General features: G+C 36.2%; 1 protein-coding gene across 1 annotated transcript; it reads left to right on the forward strand.

Annotated features, from left to right (window-relative positions):
• The first annotated feature begins 11,204 nt into the window (after positions 1-11,204).
• LOC127905161 (cysteine-rich receptor-like protein kinase 44) lies at positions 11,205-14,391 on the forward strand. The gene is made up of 7 exons (XM_052451883.1): positions 11,205-12,054; positions 12,206-12,325; positions 12,554-12,684; positions 12,920-13,130; positions 13,298-13,535; positions 13,639-13,786; positions 13,900-14,391. The coding sequence occupies exons 1-7, from the start codon at positions 11,280-11,282 to the stop codon at positions 14,230-14,232; spliced, it is 1,956 nt and encodes a 651-aa protein (XP_052307843.1). The 5' UTR covers positions 11,205-11,279; the 3' UTR covers positions 14,233-14,391.
• The last annotated feature ends 1,698 nt before the right edge of the window (positions 14,392-16,089 follow it).

Raw genomic sequence — 16,089 nt, forward strand, 5'->3', positions numbered from 1 at the left:
AATTTGGCTTGGTTTTCAGGAAAGTGTTTTCCTGGAAAATTTGGGCGGAAAACACTTTCCGGAAGTTGTGAAAAATTTAAAAATGTCATTATTTGCTGATTATATCAAATTTGATCCTCAAACTTTTGATTGTTATATATAATTTGTTTTGAATATTTATTTTTCAATTTCATCTCTTAAAATTTAATTTTTATATTAATTTTGGTCCTTATTTTTATAATTGATATTTGCTTTTTCCTTATCATTTTTTTATTGAAATTTTTTATCTATCAAATTTGATCCTCATTCTTTTGATTGTTACTTATTTTATTTGAAATAATTTATGAAATGTTAATTATTATTATTTTAATTTCTTCACCTTTTTTTTTTAATTTTTTAGATTTGATCTCTATTATTTTGATTATTATTTATTTTATTTGAGATAATTTATGAAATTATATTTTTTTTCAATTTCATTCTCATTCAACTTTTTAATTTGTAAGATTTGTTCCTCATTATTTTAATAAACTTGAGAAAAATAAAACATTAATAAGTTATTTTCCAGCTTATTTTCCATGACATAACCAAACACTGGAAAGTGTTTTCCAACTTATTTTCCATTACACTACCAAACATCGGAAAATACTTTCTCGGAATTCACTTTCCTCGGAATTCACTTTCCAAAAGGAAACTACTTTCCAGCAAACAAACGGGGTCTAAGGTTCAATTTAGCTACAAAATCTGGAAATGCATAACTTTATGCAGTGTAACCTACTACCAGTTGGAATAGTTCATGGATAAATATCCTATTTTCAAATTGTACTACATTAAATGATAAGGCAATATAATGAAGCGTAAATTTTATTTAGGAAATACGGTTCTGAAACAGAGTAAATTACAAATTAGTCTTTAAAAAAAATTAAAATGTCTGAAACAGAGTAAATTACAAACAGAGGAAATACGGTACTGAAACAGAGTAAATTACAAATTTTATTTAGGAAATACGGTACTTGTGTTGTAAAATTTCATGAAAAAAATAAAATTGATTGAACACTATTTAATCAAAATAACAAAAAAAAAATTAAAAATAGGCCAGGCAATAGCATTAGCATGTGTGCCTAAAGCATTAAAACAACGAGACTTAACCCACGGACTAGGCCTCTTTTATATATATATACACACACACATTATTCACTTTTTTATTTTTTTTGAAGAGATAGAATCATTATAGATGACATGTTATCTATTATTATAAATTTCAACAATTAGAGAGTTGCTAGAAAGCTTGGACATGAGTATTTTATGTTAAAATTTAATTTTCAATAAATATTTTATTCAAAATACATAGAAAACACTTTAAAAACTTTGAAACCCATTTATAACCTTAAATAACCCTAAAATTAGTCCAAAAACCCCAAATTTAGTGATGACAGTGCCAAAAAATACACTAATAAAACTCATCTTATCGAATCAAATCTATTAACACTAAGATCAACTTTTCATGGTTGGAATTAGTATCAACCGATACTTTCTCTCTCTACATCATGAATTCGATAACTCTCTCCATCTCTTCTTTTCAACCAAAAATTAAAAAATTAAAAAAATAAAGTTTTGGACTAAAATTAAATATTGAAAAAAAAAATAAACTAAAAATCTATAACTTAGAAAACAGAAGAATCAAAGTGAACTTTCTCATAAATTTTAAAATTGTCACCCTTTTTTTTCCTTTCCACTTTACTCCTATTTCTTTTAATTTTTTCCTTTCTTAATAAATTTACTTAAATTTGTCATCAATTTAGCCCTAACAATTCAAATCAATAAAAAATTATTAATTATTTCTTAAAAAAGTAATTTTCTTTTATCCATAACTTGATATTAAAAAAATTGTTATTTTCTAACTAAGCTAACAATTCTGAATTTGAAGGCAACAATAATTTACCTTCTTCTTTTTGTCGCACATATGCGGCGTCGCGGCGAATATTTCACTTCAAATCTAAAATGTATATATCTTTCTAGCAAATATGGGGACACAAGAAATTCTTGTCTTTTATTAGTGAAAAATGGAATGGGAGTCGCCACCTAATATTTTGGTCACTAGGAACCCTAACTGGTCTCAGAGATCGGGTACAAGGACTGATTGCGTAAAGGGAAGGTATTAGCACCCCAAATACGCCTTATCTAAGGTAAGCTGCATTGTTTGATTGTCTGATAAAAAGCTAAGGTGTTATTGTATTTCTAGTCGTTGGTCTGTCTATGGTTTAAGAAAAGTCCTCCTCAGTAAGGAGATCCTTATCTTATCGAGTAAAACCTAACCGTTCTAACGTCTACATGAAAAATATATTTTTAATATCAGGAATACGTTTTACGTATAAATTCGTAATCCAGATACTAAAAGAAGACAAAAAGATTTTTTGAGATTTTTTGAAATATTGGCTAGTTCTCATGGCTCTAACAAACTTGATGTTACAGCCAAAATGCATACTAATACATATATTTTTTGAAATTTTCTTTGTTGTATGAAAATATGATGTGATGATATATATATATATTGGAGAGACTAGGCCGTATGCATGAAAACAAAACATTTTTTTTAATGTCTTGACAAAAACCGGGTATTTTAATACTGAATTTGTATCTTTACGGTATATATCTATATATATATATAACTAATATAAAAACATTATAATATATAATATATAATATATAATATTAAGTGGGTTGGGTCGGCCCAACTAACTGGGCCGGACTTGGCCTAAAAGGAGTTGGGCCGATCTCAGCCCAGCAATTCTCTTATTTTCGTTTGGGCCAGACCCGACCCAGAAGGCAGGGCTGGGCCAGAATCAGCCTGGCCCAAAAAAAAAAACACATCACCACTGGGCCATAATCAGACTGGCCCAACAACAAAACTGGCAGGGGGAATTATTTTCCCCCCACCCTCCTGCATGCAGAACGAATATCGTTCTGCATGCAAGAGGGAACACGACCACCGAAAGCAACAACAAAGAGGGGGAAGAAGGGGTACCTGGCGCGGAGGAGGCGGTGCTGCTGGTCGGATTGCTTCGCTGGTGGTGCTGTGGTGGAGGCCGGTGGCGGTGTCGTGGCTCACGGACAGCGGCTCCAAGCAGCGGCACTGCTATTTCAAGCGGCGGAGAGAGAGAGTCTTCCTCTTCCCCTCTCCTCTAGTTTTTCGTTTTTTTTTCTTTCTCTGTTTCATTTACCAGCGGTCGTCCCCTTGTCCTCTCAGTTTTGTTTTGTTTTTGTTTTTAAATTTCCCTCTCGGTTTCAAGCTTCCCCTTAATCTTTCCTTTCTCTCTCCATTTCGTTCCTCTCTTTTCGGTCACTTTTTTTTTCGGTTCGTTCCCCTTCTTCTCCTGTATTATCGTTTTTTCTCTGCGTTTTTTTCTTTTGTTCCCCCCCTTTTGTGTGTGTTGAAGACCAGTATTTATAGACAAAAATATTGCCAAATTTTCAAACTTGGTCCCTCAACTTCTTTTTTTGCAAATTTGATTTTTCTTATTTTTTTTTGTATTTTTTTGAAAACGAGCAATATCAACATCGACTCAATGAGAAAAAATAACGCATTAAAAGTTGAACGCGTTCCAAATATCTTTGAAAATTTAAATTTTTTTGAGGCGATGCTAAAAATGCTAAAAACGATGCAAATGTATTAAAAACGTATTTTTTTGGATTTTCAATGTTTTTCGCTATTTTTTGGATTTTTCTGAAAATTTATCAAAACACGGGTCAAAAATTGGATAGCAACACTTTTAATATATATATATTTTTTTGTAATTGTAATTTACCACAGGTTTTTGTTACTCCAAGTCTTCAATATCCAAGTTTTGAATTTCCAACACAATAAATGTAGTATTGTAGGTCATCGTGAAGGCCCAACTTTTATGAGAAAGTAGACAAATAATTTTTTCTTTCTTGACAAATATGACAAGTCATCAAACCATAAAAGAAGTTCTATATATACGACAGAGTCAATTTTTTTTTTTTTTTTTTTTTTTTGTCGTGGCCAATGTGTTTAAATTTTCCACAAGGTTTTGCAGAATGTTTGAAAAATCTGATTTTCATGGAAAGTAGGGGACAATTTTTTCCAAGGAAATTAGGCCCTCGAGATTGGTCCGAGGAAAGCAGTCAGGAAGAGGACAAACATGAAAGTCACCACTTCACATTGTGATTGTGATCGTTTCTCACTCGCCACTCGTGCCATGAAACTATAAGCCAACCCACTTTTACCCCATAAAAATCACAGAGAAAGTGAGGTTGTGCGATGGCAATGCCACCATCAAAATTACTTTACCTCTTTTTTTATGTCATTTTCGTTCTCCTCCTTGTCCTCAGTGTTTCACAATCAAAACAACTGTTTCTCATTTGCTCAGAAAATGGTAACGTCACTTTTAGTAGTAACTACAAGTCAGACCTCAGTAACCCTCTCTCCCCTTCCTCTTCCAACACCAAAATCGATTACGGGTTTTACAGTGCCTCGTATTGCCAAAAGACCACCAAAGCTACTTTTGGATGTACAACACGAATAATGTTACCGAGGAATATGATCAGTTCCATGAGATGCTTAATGTCTTGTTAGGCAACCTACCAGGATTAGCAGCATCAGGTGATGCCAACATGCTGTAAGGGTAGGCAAGGAGGAAGGGTGATCAAACCTAGCTGTCTTTTTCGATACGAAAGAGACCCTTTCTATGATCTTGCAGCCACGAGAAGAGCACCAAGAGCCAGTACTTCGGACAAAATAGGAATTGCAACAATCATTACAAAAATCTCTTCTGTATAGAAACATGGTATATCTTTTAATTGCTTCCAAATTTAGTTCAGGAATGATGAAATGCTCTAATTAATCACACGCCATTTTCTGGTCCATTTGCAGCTAAAACAGCCAGCATAGTCCAACCTGTTGGGGAATTTCCGGCTCCCCCATGCTCGGACCGGGGATGTTCTGATACTTGCTCATCGGAGGGTTAAAACACACTGACACAATATTTTACGTGGTTCGGCAAAACCGCCTACATCCACGGGAGAGAGTCCATATTATTTAGAGATAGAGAAAGGATACAATAAATACATGGAGGAGGATCACTCAACTCCCAGCTCACACACCCTGCTGCATATGGCAGCAGGGCTGCTGCCCATGGCAGCAACTCCTCTTTCTCTTCTTCTCTTCACGTTCTCACACACTCTCAATTCTCTCACATTTCTCTCTCAAATATAAGCCTCCTTTATAGGCATTTTATGGTCAACTTTCTCCAGCAATAGCAAGGGGACAATAGGTCCCGAAATCATGCCACTAATTGTGGCATTAGTGATGCTTCCACTAAGCCACAATTAGTGGTGGGGTATTGCCAATAAATGGCAATATCCCAACAATCACCCCCTTTGCCATTTGTGTGGGCAATTGTTTTCTTGCTTCTTCAGCACAAGCTTGCATTCTGCAGTTCTTCCAAGTTTCCATTTTGAGAGCGTCTTCAACACAACATTCCCCTTCGAGCGTATCAACCATGCTCGGTCCGGAATGATTTTTCAAGCCTTACACCAAGGCTTCCAACACCCCCTCAAACAAATATTTCCAAGTGCAACAGTCATTGAGTATTTCAATGTGATCACAAGCTCACCACTCTTCCAAGAGTCTACTCATCCAGGAGTTGCGCCTGCCCTCTGTTCCACCCTAGGAACCACGCCTTACTTCTCCGTGAGTCTCTCGCTCTTAGTCGTAAGAGTCCAGGTAGCTATCCACCTTTAACCATGGGGGCAGCCCATTAAAGGTTGATCCATATCTGTCTTCATACTCTGAGTATTACAATGCCATTACCGAGCTCACCACCTTGACAAGAGTCAACTCGTTCTCGGAACCTGCGCATGCCCTTCTGCTTCTTCATAGCAGCCGCGTCTTAATGCTCCACAAGTCACACACTTATTGTCCAAGGCAAATGTCTTCTAGCTCATTGATCTTTAGCATGGGGGCAATATCCATGAAAGTCAATCCTGCATTTGTCTCCATACTCATCATAACCACTTCATTGGCTATCCATACACCTGTCCACTTGTATCTAGCCATCACATCGGCTTTGGGGCGTTCTGACCTGGGCTCATATCATGGCCCACACACCTTTTCCTCAGGTGTCTCCGCTCGTTGTCATGCGGCGGTCTGAATTGGGGCTCCTCTAATGGCCCTCACACCTTCTCTAAGGTGTCTTCGCCCGTTGTCATAGGGCGGTCTGAACTGGGGCTCCTCTCATAGCCCTCACACCTTCTCTACGGTGTCTTCGCCCGTTGTCATGGGGCGGTCGCATCCTCCTTCAGCTGAGATGCTTTAAAGTGGCTCCAAAATTCTCTACCACCATGTGCACTATGGGAGAGATTACTGCCACTGACTACATAGAAAGAGAAAGTTGCGGTATACTCCTCGCAATCCTCCACCTCGATTTCTATGTTTGGAGCTTCTGTGCCTTTCTGCTTGACAGCTCCACCTACACCAACTCTCTTTGGTGTCTTCGCCTTTCATCATAGGCGGTTGCCTTGTATCACAGGCATTTGCACCCCCTCAATTAGGTGCCTCTGCAACAGCTCTCTTTCCATCCTTACATGCATTGGAAAGGTCTTCGCATGTTGTCTTTATTAAGAGCACAAGAGACTTCCTGTTGTACAAACTTTAACAGTCTCTGCTCTGAGCTTCATCTGGGAACACTTCTTCTCCTTGCACCTGTTGTCTCATTACAGTACCTCGTTGAATCTTACGGGTACTCATGCACAATCTCCGTGTGCCCTCGTGCATTTTCTGTTCTCCAGAATTTCTCCCTATTCCTTGCTTATGTTTGACAGCAGCTCATCCTGTCACAACACCTGTCCAAGTCAAAATAGGGTGCCAATCTTTATCCCCTTGCTGTATTCCTCTTCCATTATCAGGGTCTTCATCAATTCTTCCCTCGAGAAATCACAGTCACCGAATCTAACTTCTTTGGAGAAATCACCACTTCATCAGATCCTTGATCATACGGAACCCAATTGTTCCCTTGTGCCGTCGTCCTGCTAGTCTTCAACCGTTTCATTACAAACTGCTATATATACGAAAATAGTACCGTATGGATAATCCTTCCACTAAGCAAGTTCCCAGGAAAGATTGGAGGGGTCACACTGGTCCCGCTTAAAACCCAATCTCCTAGACAGAACTTCTTAGGCCATATCTATCCATCGTACTGTCTTTCCGTATATACAACCATTTGCTAGCTTTGTTGCGGCTTTCCTTTACAAGTGATCTGGAATATACTGGTTTAATACATCATTTCTCAACATCTGGCGAGACTACCAGTGCTTAGATTCGTCAAGATTGGTCTTCATCAGTTTCCACTCTACACCTCAAATTGTCCACATAATCGGGTGTCCAGAGTGTCCCAATTTTGCCTTCCTTCAAGGCAACTGAAAAATTCTCTCCACTTAGCAGTTCAGCACATGTAATTGGGTAAACATGTGCACCTTCTTCTTCTTCATCTCCATCGACCACCATGATGACCTTCAGATGCCTCCTGATCGGGCAATCTCTTTTGTTAATTCACCACCGCCATTTTTGGTCTCAAATCTCAACGATCGGACCGTACCATTGCATCCGGAATGATCAAATTAGCTGGAAACAAGTCTGAAATCGTCCAAATCGCATTTCAGACGGCTACGATTTGATCAAAACAATTCTGGCCTGATGAACGGCCCAGATTCAATCTCAGATCCGGTTTCACATAGACTCTGCTGCACAGAATCTTATCCCTCGGCTCGCGGCTCGGCTCGGCTTCACAACGGCTCGGCTCGGCTTCACAACGGCTCGGCTCAACTCGGCTCAACTTGGCTCGGCTCGCGTCTGATGATGTGGCATGTGGGTCCCACTTTGCTGACATGTCTGCTGACTGGTCGATGATGTGGCTGATGACATGGCATGCCTACTGTGCATGCTGACATCACACTTACATCAGGCTGATGTCATCCCTGGCATGCCTACTGTGCATGCTGACATCACAATTATGTCATGCTGACGTCATTAATATCCGGGTCAGCCATGTGGGTCGGGTCAACTGGTATTCTGGTCGGGTCAGCCCATCCGGGCGAAGAAGACGCGTGGCACGCGTGGGGCGCGTCTGCGCGCGTAGGCAGACGCCTTGCCGGAGAGTGATGGAGAGTGCGGCCATGTCCGACGTCCGATTTTGACGCCGTTTTCACCAGTGGCTTCGTCTCGTCCTCCTCTACATGGTGGTATGGTCAAAACACCATTTTGAGAACTTTCATTTTTGAGCAAAAATCAAACACCCCTTTAAACCATGTGCTCTGATACCAATTGTTGGGGAATTTCCGGCTCCCCCATGCTCGGACCGGGGATGTTCTGATACTTGCTCATCGGAGGGTTAAAACACACTGACACAATATTTTACGTGGTTCGGCAAAACCGCCTACATCCACGGGAGAGAGTCCATATTATTTAGAGATAGAGAAAGGATACAATAAATACATGGAGGAGGATCACTCAACTCCCAGCTCACACACCCTGCTGCATATGGCAGCAGGGCTGCTGCCCATGGCAGCAACTCCTCTTTCTCTTCTTCTCTTCACGTTCTCACACACTCTCAATTCTCTCACATTTCTCTCTCAAATATAAGCCTCCTTTATAGGCATTTTATGGTCAACTTTCTCCAGCAATAGCAAGGGGACAATAGGTCCCGAAATCATGCCACTAATTGTGGCATTAGTGATGCTTCCACTAAGCCACAATTAGTGGTGGGGTATTTGCAGCTAAAACAGCCAGCATAGTCCAACCTACCAATTCCAATGTTTTTCCGGCGGGTGAAAGCAGCATAATAACAAACACCCCCTTACACTACGATTAGCATGGTCGGATGAAAGCAGCATGTGGCAAAAAAAAAAAAAAAAAAAATTTCAGAAAGATTAATAGAAATTAATAACTAAATTGAAAATGCTAGAGATACTTATAACGATTATTCACTACGATTAGTGTTTTATTAGTCATTCAATTTTATAATTATAAAAATCGCAATATATATAATAAATTTTAAAATCTTTCATTTTATTTAATAAATAAAACTTATTAAAAACAATTAGTGCACCCTACTATATATTACCCAAAAATATATATTCAAGTCAAAATTTCTTCAAAGAAGATTTTGAATTCAAACATTTAATGCCAAATTACACCGTCAAGAAAGCTTTGTTTTCTGATCTAATTAAACACATTTAACGCTCCAAGTGCTCTTTCTCTCTTTTATCAATGCCAGAGGCCTTCGATTTGGATTTATAGCCTGGATTCTCTGGTTGGCAGTGATTTGTATTTGATGGGAACACAAATTATAGTCGCTGTTGATCGATGATTATGTGCTGGATTTGGGTCACTTAGTAAAGGTGCCATTCAATAGTAAAAGCCAAACTTATGACTTCAGCTAGGAAATCAGCCATGCCTTTGCCAAGATGCAAGGTCCTCAACTTAGGGTGCCTCAATAAAATTTGAAATGGTTTCGGAAATTTCAGAGCTTTCTACATTTTTTTGCACTTTTGGTGACAAATTCGGTTTGCCCATTAACCACATAGTGTTCGAACTTCAAATTGGCCCCATGACGTTTTGGAAAAAAGAATTTATTTTCATCGTTGATAGCTCTAAGCTAGCAGCCTTCAATCGACTCAATGCTGAAATGTCAAGCAATGAATGCAAAAATAAGTGCTTAATTGACAAAACATGCAAGTGATGTTCTTTTTATTATAATTATAAAATAATATAAATTATTTTTTAGAACTCATCTAAGTTTAAACATTTAAGTTGGAAGGTTCTTTAACATTGCATTAAATTTATCATTTTTATTATTTTATTTGATAAAAATTAAGTATAAAGTAATGTGACATATACAAGTTTTAAATTTAAAATATTTTTATTTAAAAAATATATTAAAAATTAATATAAATTATATTTTAAAATTTCACTTAATAATTTAAATTTTAAATTAAATAATTACCTTACAAACGGGAATCCAAAGCAAAGGAGACAAAAAGTCTGTAAGATAAAACCAACAAGGACACTTTATTAAAAGGTCATTTAATTTCACGCGTATAGCCAATGACGAAGACATCCACCGTTTTTCCAAATCAACAAGGACAATTTATTACATGAAAATATCATGTATTTTTCACATATCTTGTTTTAAACAAACAATTCATATCTTTACTATATTTAAAAAATCTGAAACGTTAATTAGATATATAACTAATTGAAAAGGTTATGAGGGGCCACAGCCTTCCAAATTTTGCAGCCTTACATTACAATCCTTACACTTTAGTTTATTTTAATAAGGTCTTATGTTAGCCCCCACGAAGTTCTGTGTGTTACATTGAAGTCCCCATCTTGTTCGTAACTTGCCCCTAAAAATTACAAAGTAATTTACCTATCCACAGCTACTCATCATACATGTTATTTGATGTTAGAAGAAAATTCTTGGACACCACATATCATGATTCGATTGCTTGGTTCTTAAATATAGGTATAGTCATATGTTGATTTCTTCGATTATATATATATATATATGTTGAATGAAAACTTGTTGGATATAAAATTGGAAACTTTTAGTAATGAGTCTTATTTCTTGTATTTATTATACATTTTAACGAATAAATTCATTCAATTTAATTTAATTTGAACCGAATTATTCCACAACATGTAGATTGTTTACACATTGTATAGACAGCGCAGGGGCAAGCGCATAGACTTAGTGTATTATTTGTATTGTGATGTAAGGTACTTTTTAAAAAAATATTTTGGTAGAAAATATATTAAAATTATTATTTTTTATATTTTTTATTTTAATATCAACACATTAAAATCATAAAAAAAACTAATAAAAAAAAAACATCAACTTGGAACTAAGTTGAGGATAGATAAATTTACAGGACGTTGGACATTTCCCTTTATATTTATTATGTGATTTCTTCCACAGACGATTGTACTTGAAAGAATCAGCCATCTAATCCAAGGAAACATAGCAGATTAGGATACAAATCCTTTCACATTAACTAAGTTCAATTTATTCCACGCGTGCATGACGAAGACAACGGCCAAAGCTGCTTTTCCTCATGGAAGACTGAGTTGGTTGATTACTTGCAAGAAAATGTTGTTTATATGCCACGTATACCAAGTCAAAGAAGACGATCAATGTTCATACCATAAATTTGTTTATTTAATTCGGAGATTCTTAGCATCGTAAACAAGTTTGCAAAGGAAGAGTGAGCGTATCATTAAGCTTATGGCTTTTTTGCAAATGCTTTTCCTTCTTTGTCCCATTTTCATGCATTTTATTGTTCCCAATACTGCTCAGCCTGAAATCAACTTTCACCTTTGTGTAGGAGAGAACGGTAACTACACAGCAGATAGCACCTACCAGGCTAATCTCAATTACCTACTCAACTCTGTTTACAGTAACACAGAAATCGATTACGGGTTTTACAATTTCTCTTACGGAGAAAGTTCTGACAAGGTTTATGCAATTGGACTCTGTCGAGGAGATGTCAAGCCTGATGCTTGCCGCGACTGCCTCAATTATTCTAGCCTGGCACTAACTTCACTCTGTCCAACTCAAAAGGAGGCTATCATAGGTTTGGACAATTGTATATTACGATACGCAAGCCGTTACATATTTGGCCTCAATGAAGTTGCCCCATACTTTTTCGTGCACAGCTTAACAAATGTCTCAGACGAAAAAGGATTCAACAGGTCTTTGAATAGCTTGTTGGATAGCCTACAAGATGAAGCTGCAGCTGGTGATTCTCGTCGTAAGTATGCAACGCGAAAAATCAGTGCACCAAACTTTCAGACTATATATGCACTTTCGCAGTGCACTCCTGATTTGTCACAGACAGAATGCAGTTCCTGCCTCCGAAATGCTTCCGCACGTGTTGGACAATGTTGTCAGGAAAGGCAAGGAGGAAGAGTCATTTATCCAAGCTGTAATTTTAGGTACGAGATTAACCGATTCTATGAAATCCCAATTGGTGAAGACCCATCTCCTCCTCCATCGAAAGGTATATATCCTGAAAAGTTTAGCATCATTGTCTGCCTTAATTTTTTAAATGCTGTGAAAATGTCTAGCTTATACTGTTTCCAGTTATCAGACTAATTCCTGTGAAGTGACAATAGACATGTTATAACTGGATAATTTCATGGATTTTGCAGGAAAAAACAATACAGTCATCGTCATCATCATTCTTTCAGTTGTTATTTCTTTCATGGTGATTCTTATCATCAGCTTCTACACGTTTTCAGGAAAGAGGAAATCAAGAGAGAAAGTTAAAAGTAAGACATAATTTTTCTTTTTTGTTCATCTGGAAGCCCATTAGGTCTTGGACTATATATTGAATATTGTTTTTGGCATTTCAGAGCAAGTTTTTCCCTGGGCTGTTAAATATTGATTTCTGAATATTCAATTCCTTTGTTCAATTCAGTAACTGCTTAAGTTTACGCCACATAAGAATCTGGTTCAATTCAATAGTTTTTTTTTTTCTCTCCTACTTGCTGCTTCAGGTGGATCAGTGGATGATGAAATTACCAGAGTGGAATCCTTGCAATATAACTTAGAAATCATTCACCTTGCAACAGATAATTTTTCTGAAGTTAATAAGCTTGGACAGGGTGGATTTGGTTCTGTGTACAAGGTACAGAATATCAAAATGTTATATATCAATTAGCATCCATCAAAAATGAGTTGACTGTGTTAATATATATATATATATATATATATATATATATATATATATATATATGCTAGAGATATTGATGTTTTTACTATATTTATTTTGCTAACTAATGAGAATCGAGTTCTTGGAAGGTTAGTTTCAAGCATTCCTACATGGTTGTGGTCATAACTCCTAACACCCTTGTTGCTTTCAGGGTACCCTTCCCAACGGACAATATATAGCCGTGAAGAGACTATCTAGGGATTCCACGCAAGGAGAACAAGAATTCAAGAATGAAGTCCTGCTGGTGGCCAAACTTCAGCACAAGAATTTGGTTAGGCTCCTAGGCTTTTGCTTTGAGCAAGAGGAAAGGCTTCTTATCTACGAGTTTATGCCTAACTCAAGCCTCAACAACTTCATTTTCGGTACGGCCATGCCTCCTCTTCCAAAACATTTCGATGGAGATTACTGTCTAAAAATAGAAAAAAGAGAAAGAACTAATTCCTGCAAACAAAGCATAAACCAGCAGTTCCTTTATTAAAGCATAGTACTTTTTGATTCATCTAACTGCCATAGTTTACTGAATTTTTAGATCAAACCAAGCGTTCACAATTGGACTGGGAACGACGTTACAAGATCATAGAAGGCATTTCTCGAGGACTTCTTTACCTTCATGAAGATTCTCGTCTCCGGATCATTCACCGTGACCTGAAACCTAGTAACATTTTGTTAGATGCAGAAATGAATGCTAAGATATCAGACTTTGGCATGGCAAGGCTGTTTGCAGGGGATCAAACCCAAGAAAGTACAAGCAGAGTTGTTGGAACCTTGTAAGTGTTTATCAGAAATCAGGGAATACCAAAGTTCCTTTGGTTAATTTTCTTTCTATTTGACTTGAACTAAAAGAATGCAATAACAAATTATTATTTGCAGTGGATACATGCCTCCAGAGTATGTAATGCGCGGACACTTCTCTGTCAAATCGGATATCTTTAGCTTTGGTGTGCTTGTTTTGGAAATTGTAAGTGGTAGAAAAAGAACTTTTATCAATGAGGGGGAGGTGGAAGACCTTCTGACATATGTGAGTATGATACTGTCTGACTTGCATTTTTCTTGATCCAGATTGCCAGGAAAGACATCGAGCTAAGCACTTTCCTTCTAACACTCTGCTGTTCTTTTCTTAAAATTTTGCAGACGTGGGAAAATTGGAATAGCGGACCAAATTTAGATAAGCTGATAGATGCGACATTAAGGGCTGGCTCAAGAAATGAAATGTTGAGATGTATCCACGTTGGTTTACTATGTGTGCAGGAAAATGCACTTGATAGACCAAACATGGCTTCAGTTGTTATCATGCTAAGTTCTTACTCCGTCACTCTTCCAGTACCTCAGAAGCCTGCATTTTTTGCTCGCGGTACGGTACTGCCTGGGACATCATCAACTTGGACCGAGTCTGATCAATCCCGGAGTGCATCTGTCCCATTTTCAATCAATGAGGCTTCAATCTCTGAGCTCTACCCTCGGTAGAGTTTGCGGATGGAGGGTCCACCGTTAAGCATGCTATAATTTGTTCTGTATCTCAGGACTATTCTCTTGCATTGCAATGCTTGAAGTGTTTGCCTTTTCCTTTATTTTATTTTTATTTTTTTTGGATTGCCGGAATAAAAGCATTTTATAATATTATAATGGGGTGATGGAAAGTTAGGTAGCGGTTATTTTTTAAAATATTTTTTTGATAAAAAATGCATCAAAATAATATTTTTTATTATTTTTAAAAATTTATTTTTGATATCAGCACATTAAAACAATCCAAATATATAAAAAATATACTTTAAAAAAATTAAATAAATTTTAACCAATCTCTATTTGAACCGGACTTTCAAACAAGGTTTAATATTTTTTTATCAAATTTTTACTCATTGTTAGTTAGATAAATTTAGAATCTATGTAAGATTCCAGGCTTTTATTTATAGTCCTATTTTCTTTGAACCTATTAAGTTGGATTATTGGGTCTAAGACAATTCTTATAAAATTAATTTAGGTAATGAGTTAAGGAAGAAGAATTCCAAATTCACTCCGTAAATCAAGTTTAATAAAAATACTAAATAATAAAAATATTTTTTTAATATTTTAAAAAAAATCTAATTTAACTTGTATCATAGCACGAAAAAAAAAACTAATTAGAATCCAAATAAAATTATGGGGTTTTCAAACTCAACTTTATATTAATCCATGTATTTTAATAGCAGATATGATAAAATATTATTTCAGATATACCATTTAAAGCTTAAAATGTAAATCACACGTATATAAAGAAGAGGGCTATCTTTTAAGTGGCAGCAAAAGAAAACAAAAGACAGATAGAAAGTTTAGGACCGGCTATCACCCGAGAGAGAAGCTCTCTGGATTATGGGTTAGAAGCTCTATGCTGAGTGATTCACGGAACTTCGGGCATAGAAGTTCGGAGTTCAACTTTTGGGGTATGGGGCTAGTGCTAGCTGGGCGAGACGAACTCTTTAGGAGGACCATTTTTACTGAGATGAGACAAGGAACACCCCATGGACTCGTAAAACATTTAGATTGTTTTTTTTAAATGAACCTATATCAATTTATGATAACATATGTTAAAAGGAATTGAATTTTCAATATAGCAATTAACAATGAAAACCCAAGCCCTTTTTAATTTTGGTCCTCAAAATTTTGTATGACTTTTTGTTTTTAATTTCAAACTTAGTTTTTTTTTTTAATTTTATCATTCATTAGATTTACTAGGTATGAGACTTCATAATTTATTTTGATTTATTTTTTATAAAGTTATCTTAATCTTATGACTCGGGTTACAAATTTTACAGGTTATAGCAAAAATACTAGAATGACTACTTTATTTATAATTTAATATATTTGCTAGTGCTGCAATTATAGCAAAAAAACATTAACAAATATTTGACCCAGAATACCTAAAAAACTCCCTAGAAACTTTAACAAACCATTTATAATCTTAAATAACCCTAAAATTAGTCCGAAAACCCAAAATTAACCCAAATTTAAAAACTTCTTAAGGTTATATGATATTTGTTAAAATCTATCATCTTAGACGATGAGAATGGAAAATAATACCCTTAGTGGAACTCCTTTTATTGAATAATATCTGTTGCTGCGAAGATCGAACTTTTCATGATCAAAATCAATTTCAATCGAGATTTTTTCTCTCTTCAACAAGAATCTGACTCCCCTCCCCTCCCCTCCCCTCCCCTCTCTCAAATATAAAACTGAAAATTTTAAAAAATAAATAAAGGTTTGGACTAAAATTGAATATTAGAAAAATAAATAGACTAAAATTCTAAAAATTAGAAAGTAAGAGTAATGTGAACTTTCTGCATTAAT

Source organism: Populus trichocarpa, chromosome 4, assembly GCF_000002775.5.
Source record: "Populus trichocarpa isolate Nisqually-1 chromosome 4, P.trichocarpa_v4.1, whole genome shotgun sequence".
NCBI lineage: Eukaryota > Viridiplantae > Streptophyta > Magnoliopsida > Malpighiales > Salicaceae > Populus > Populus trichocarpa.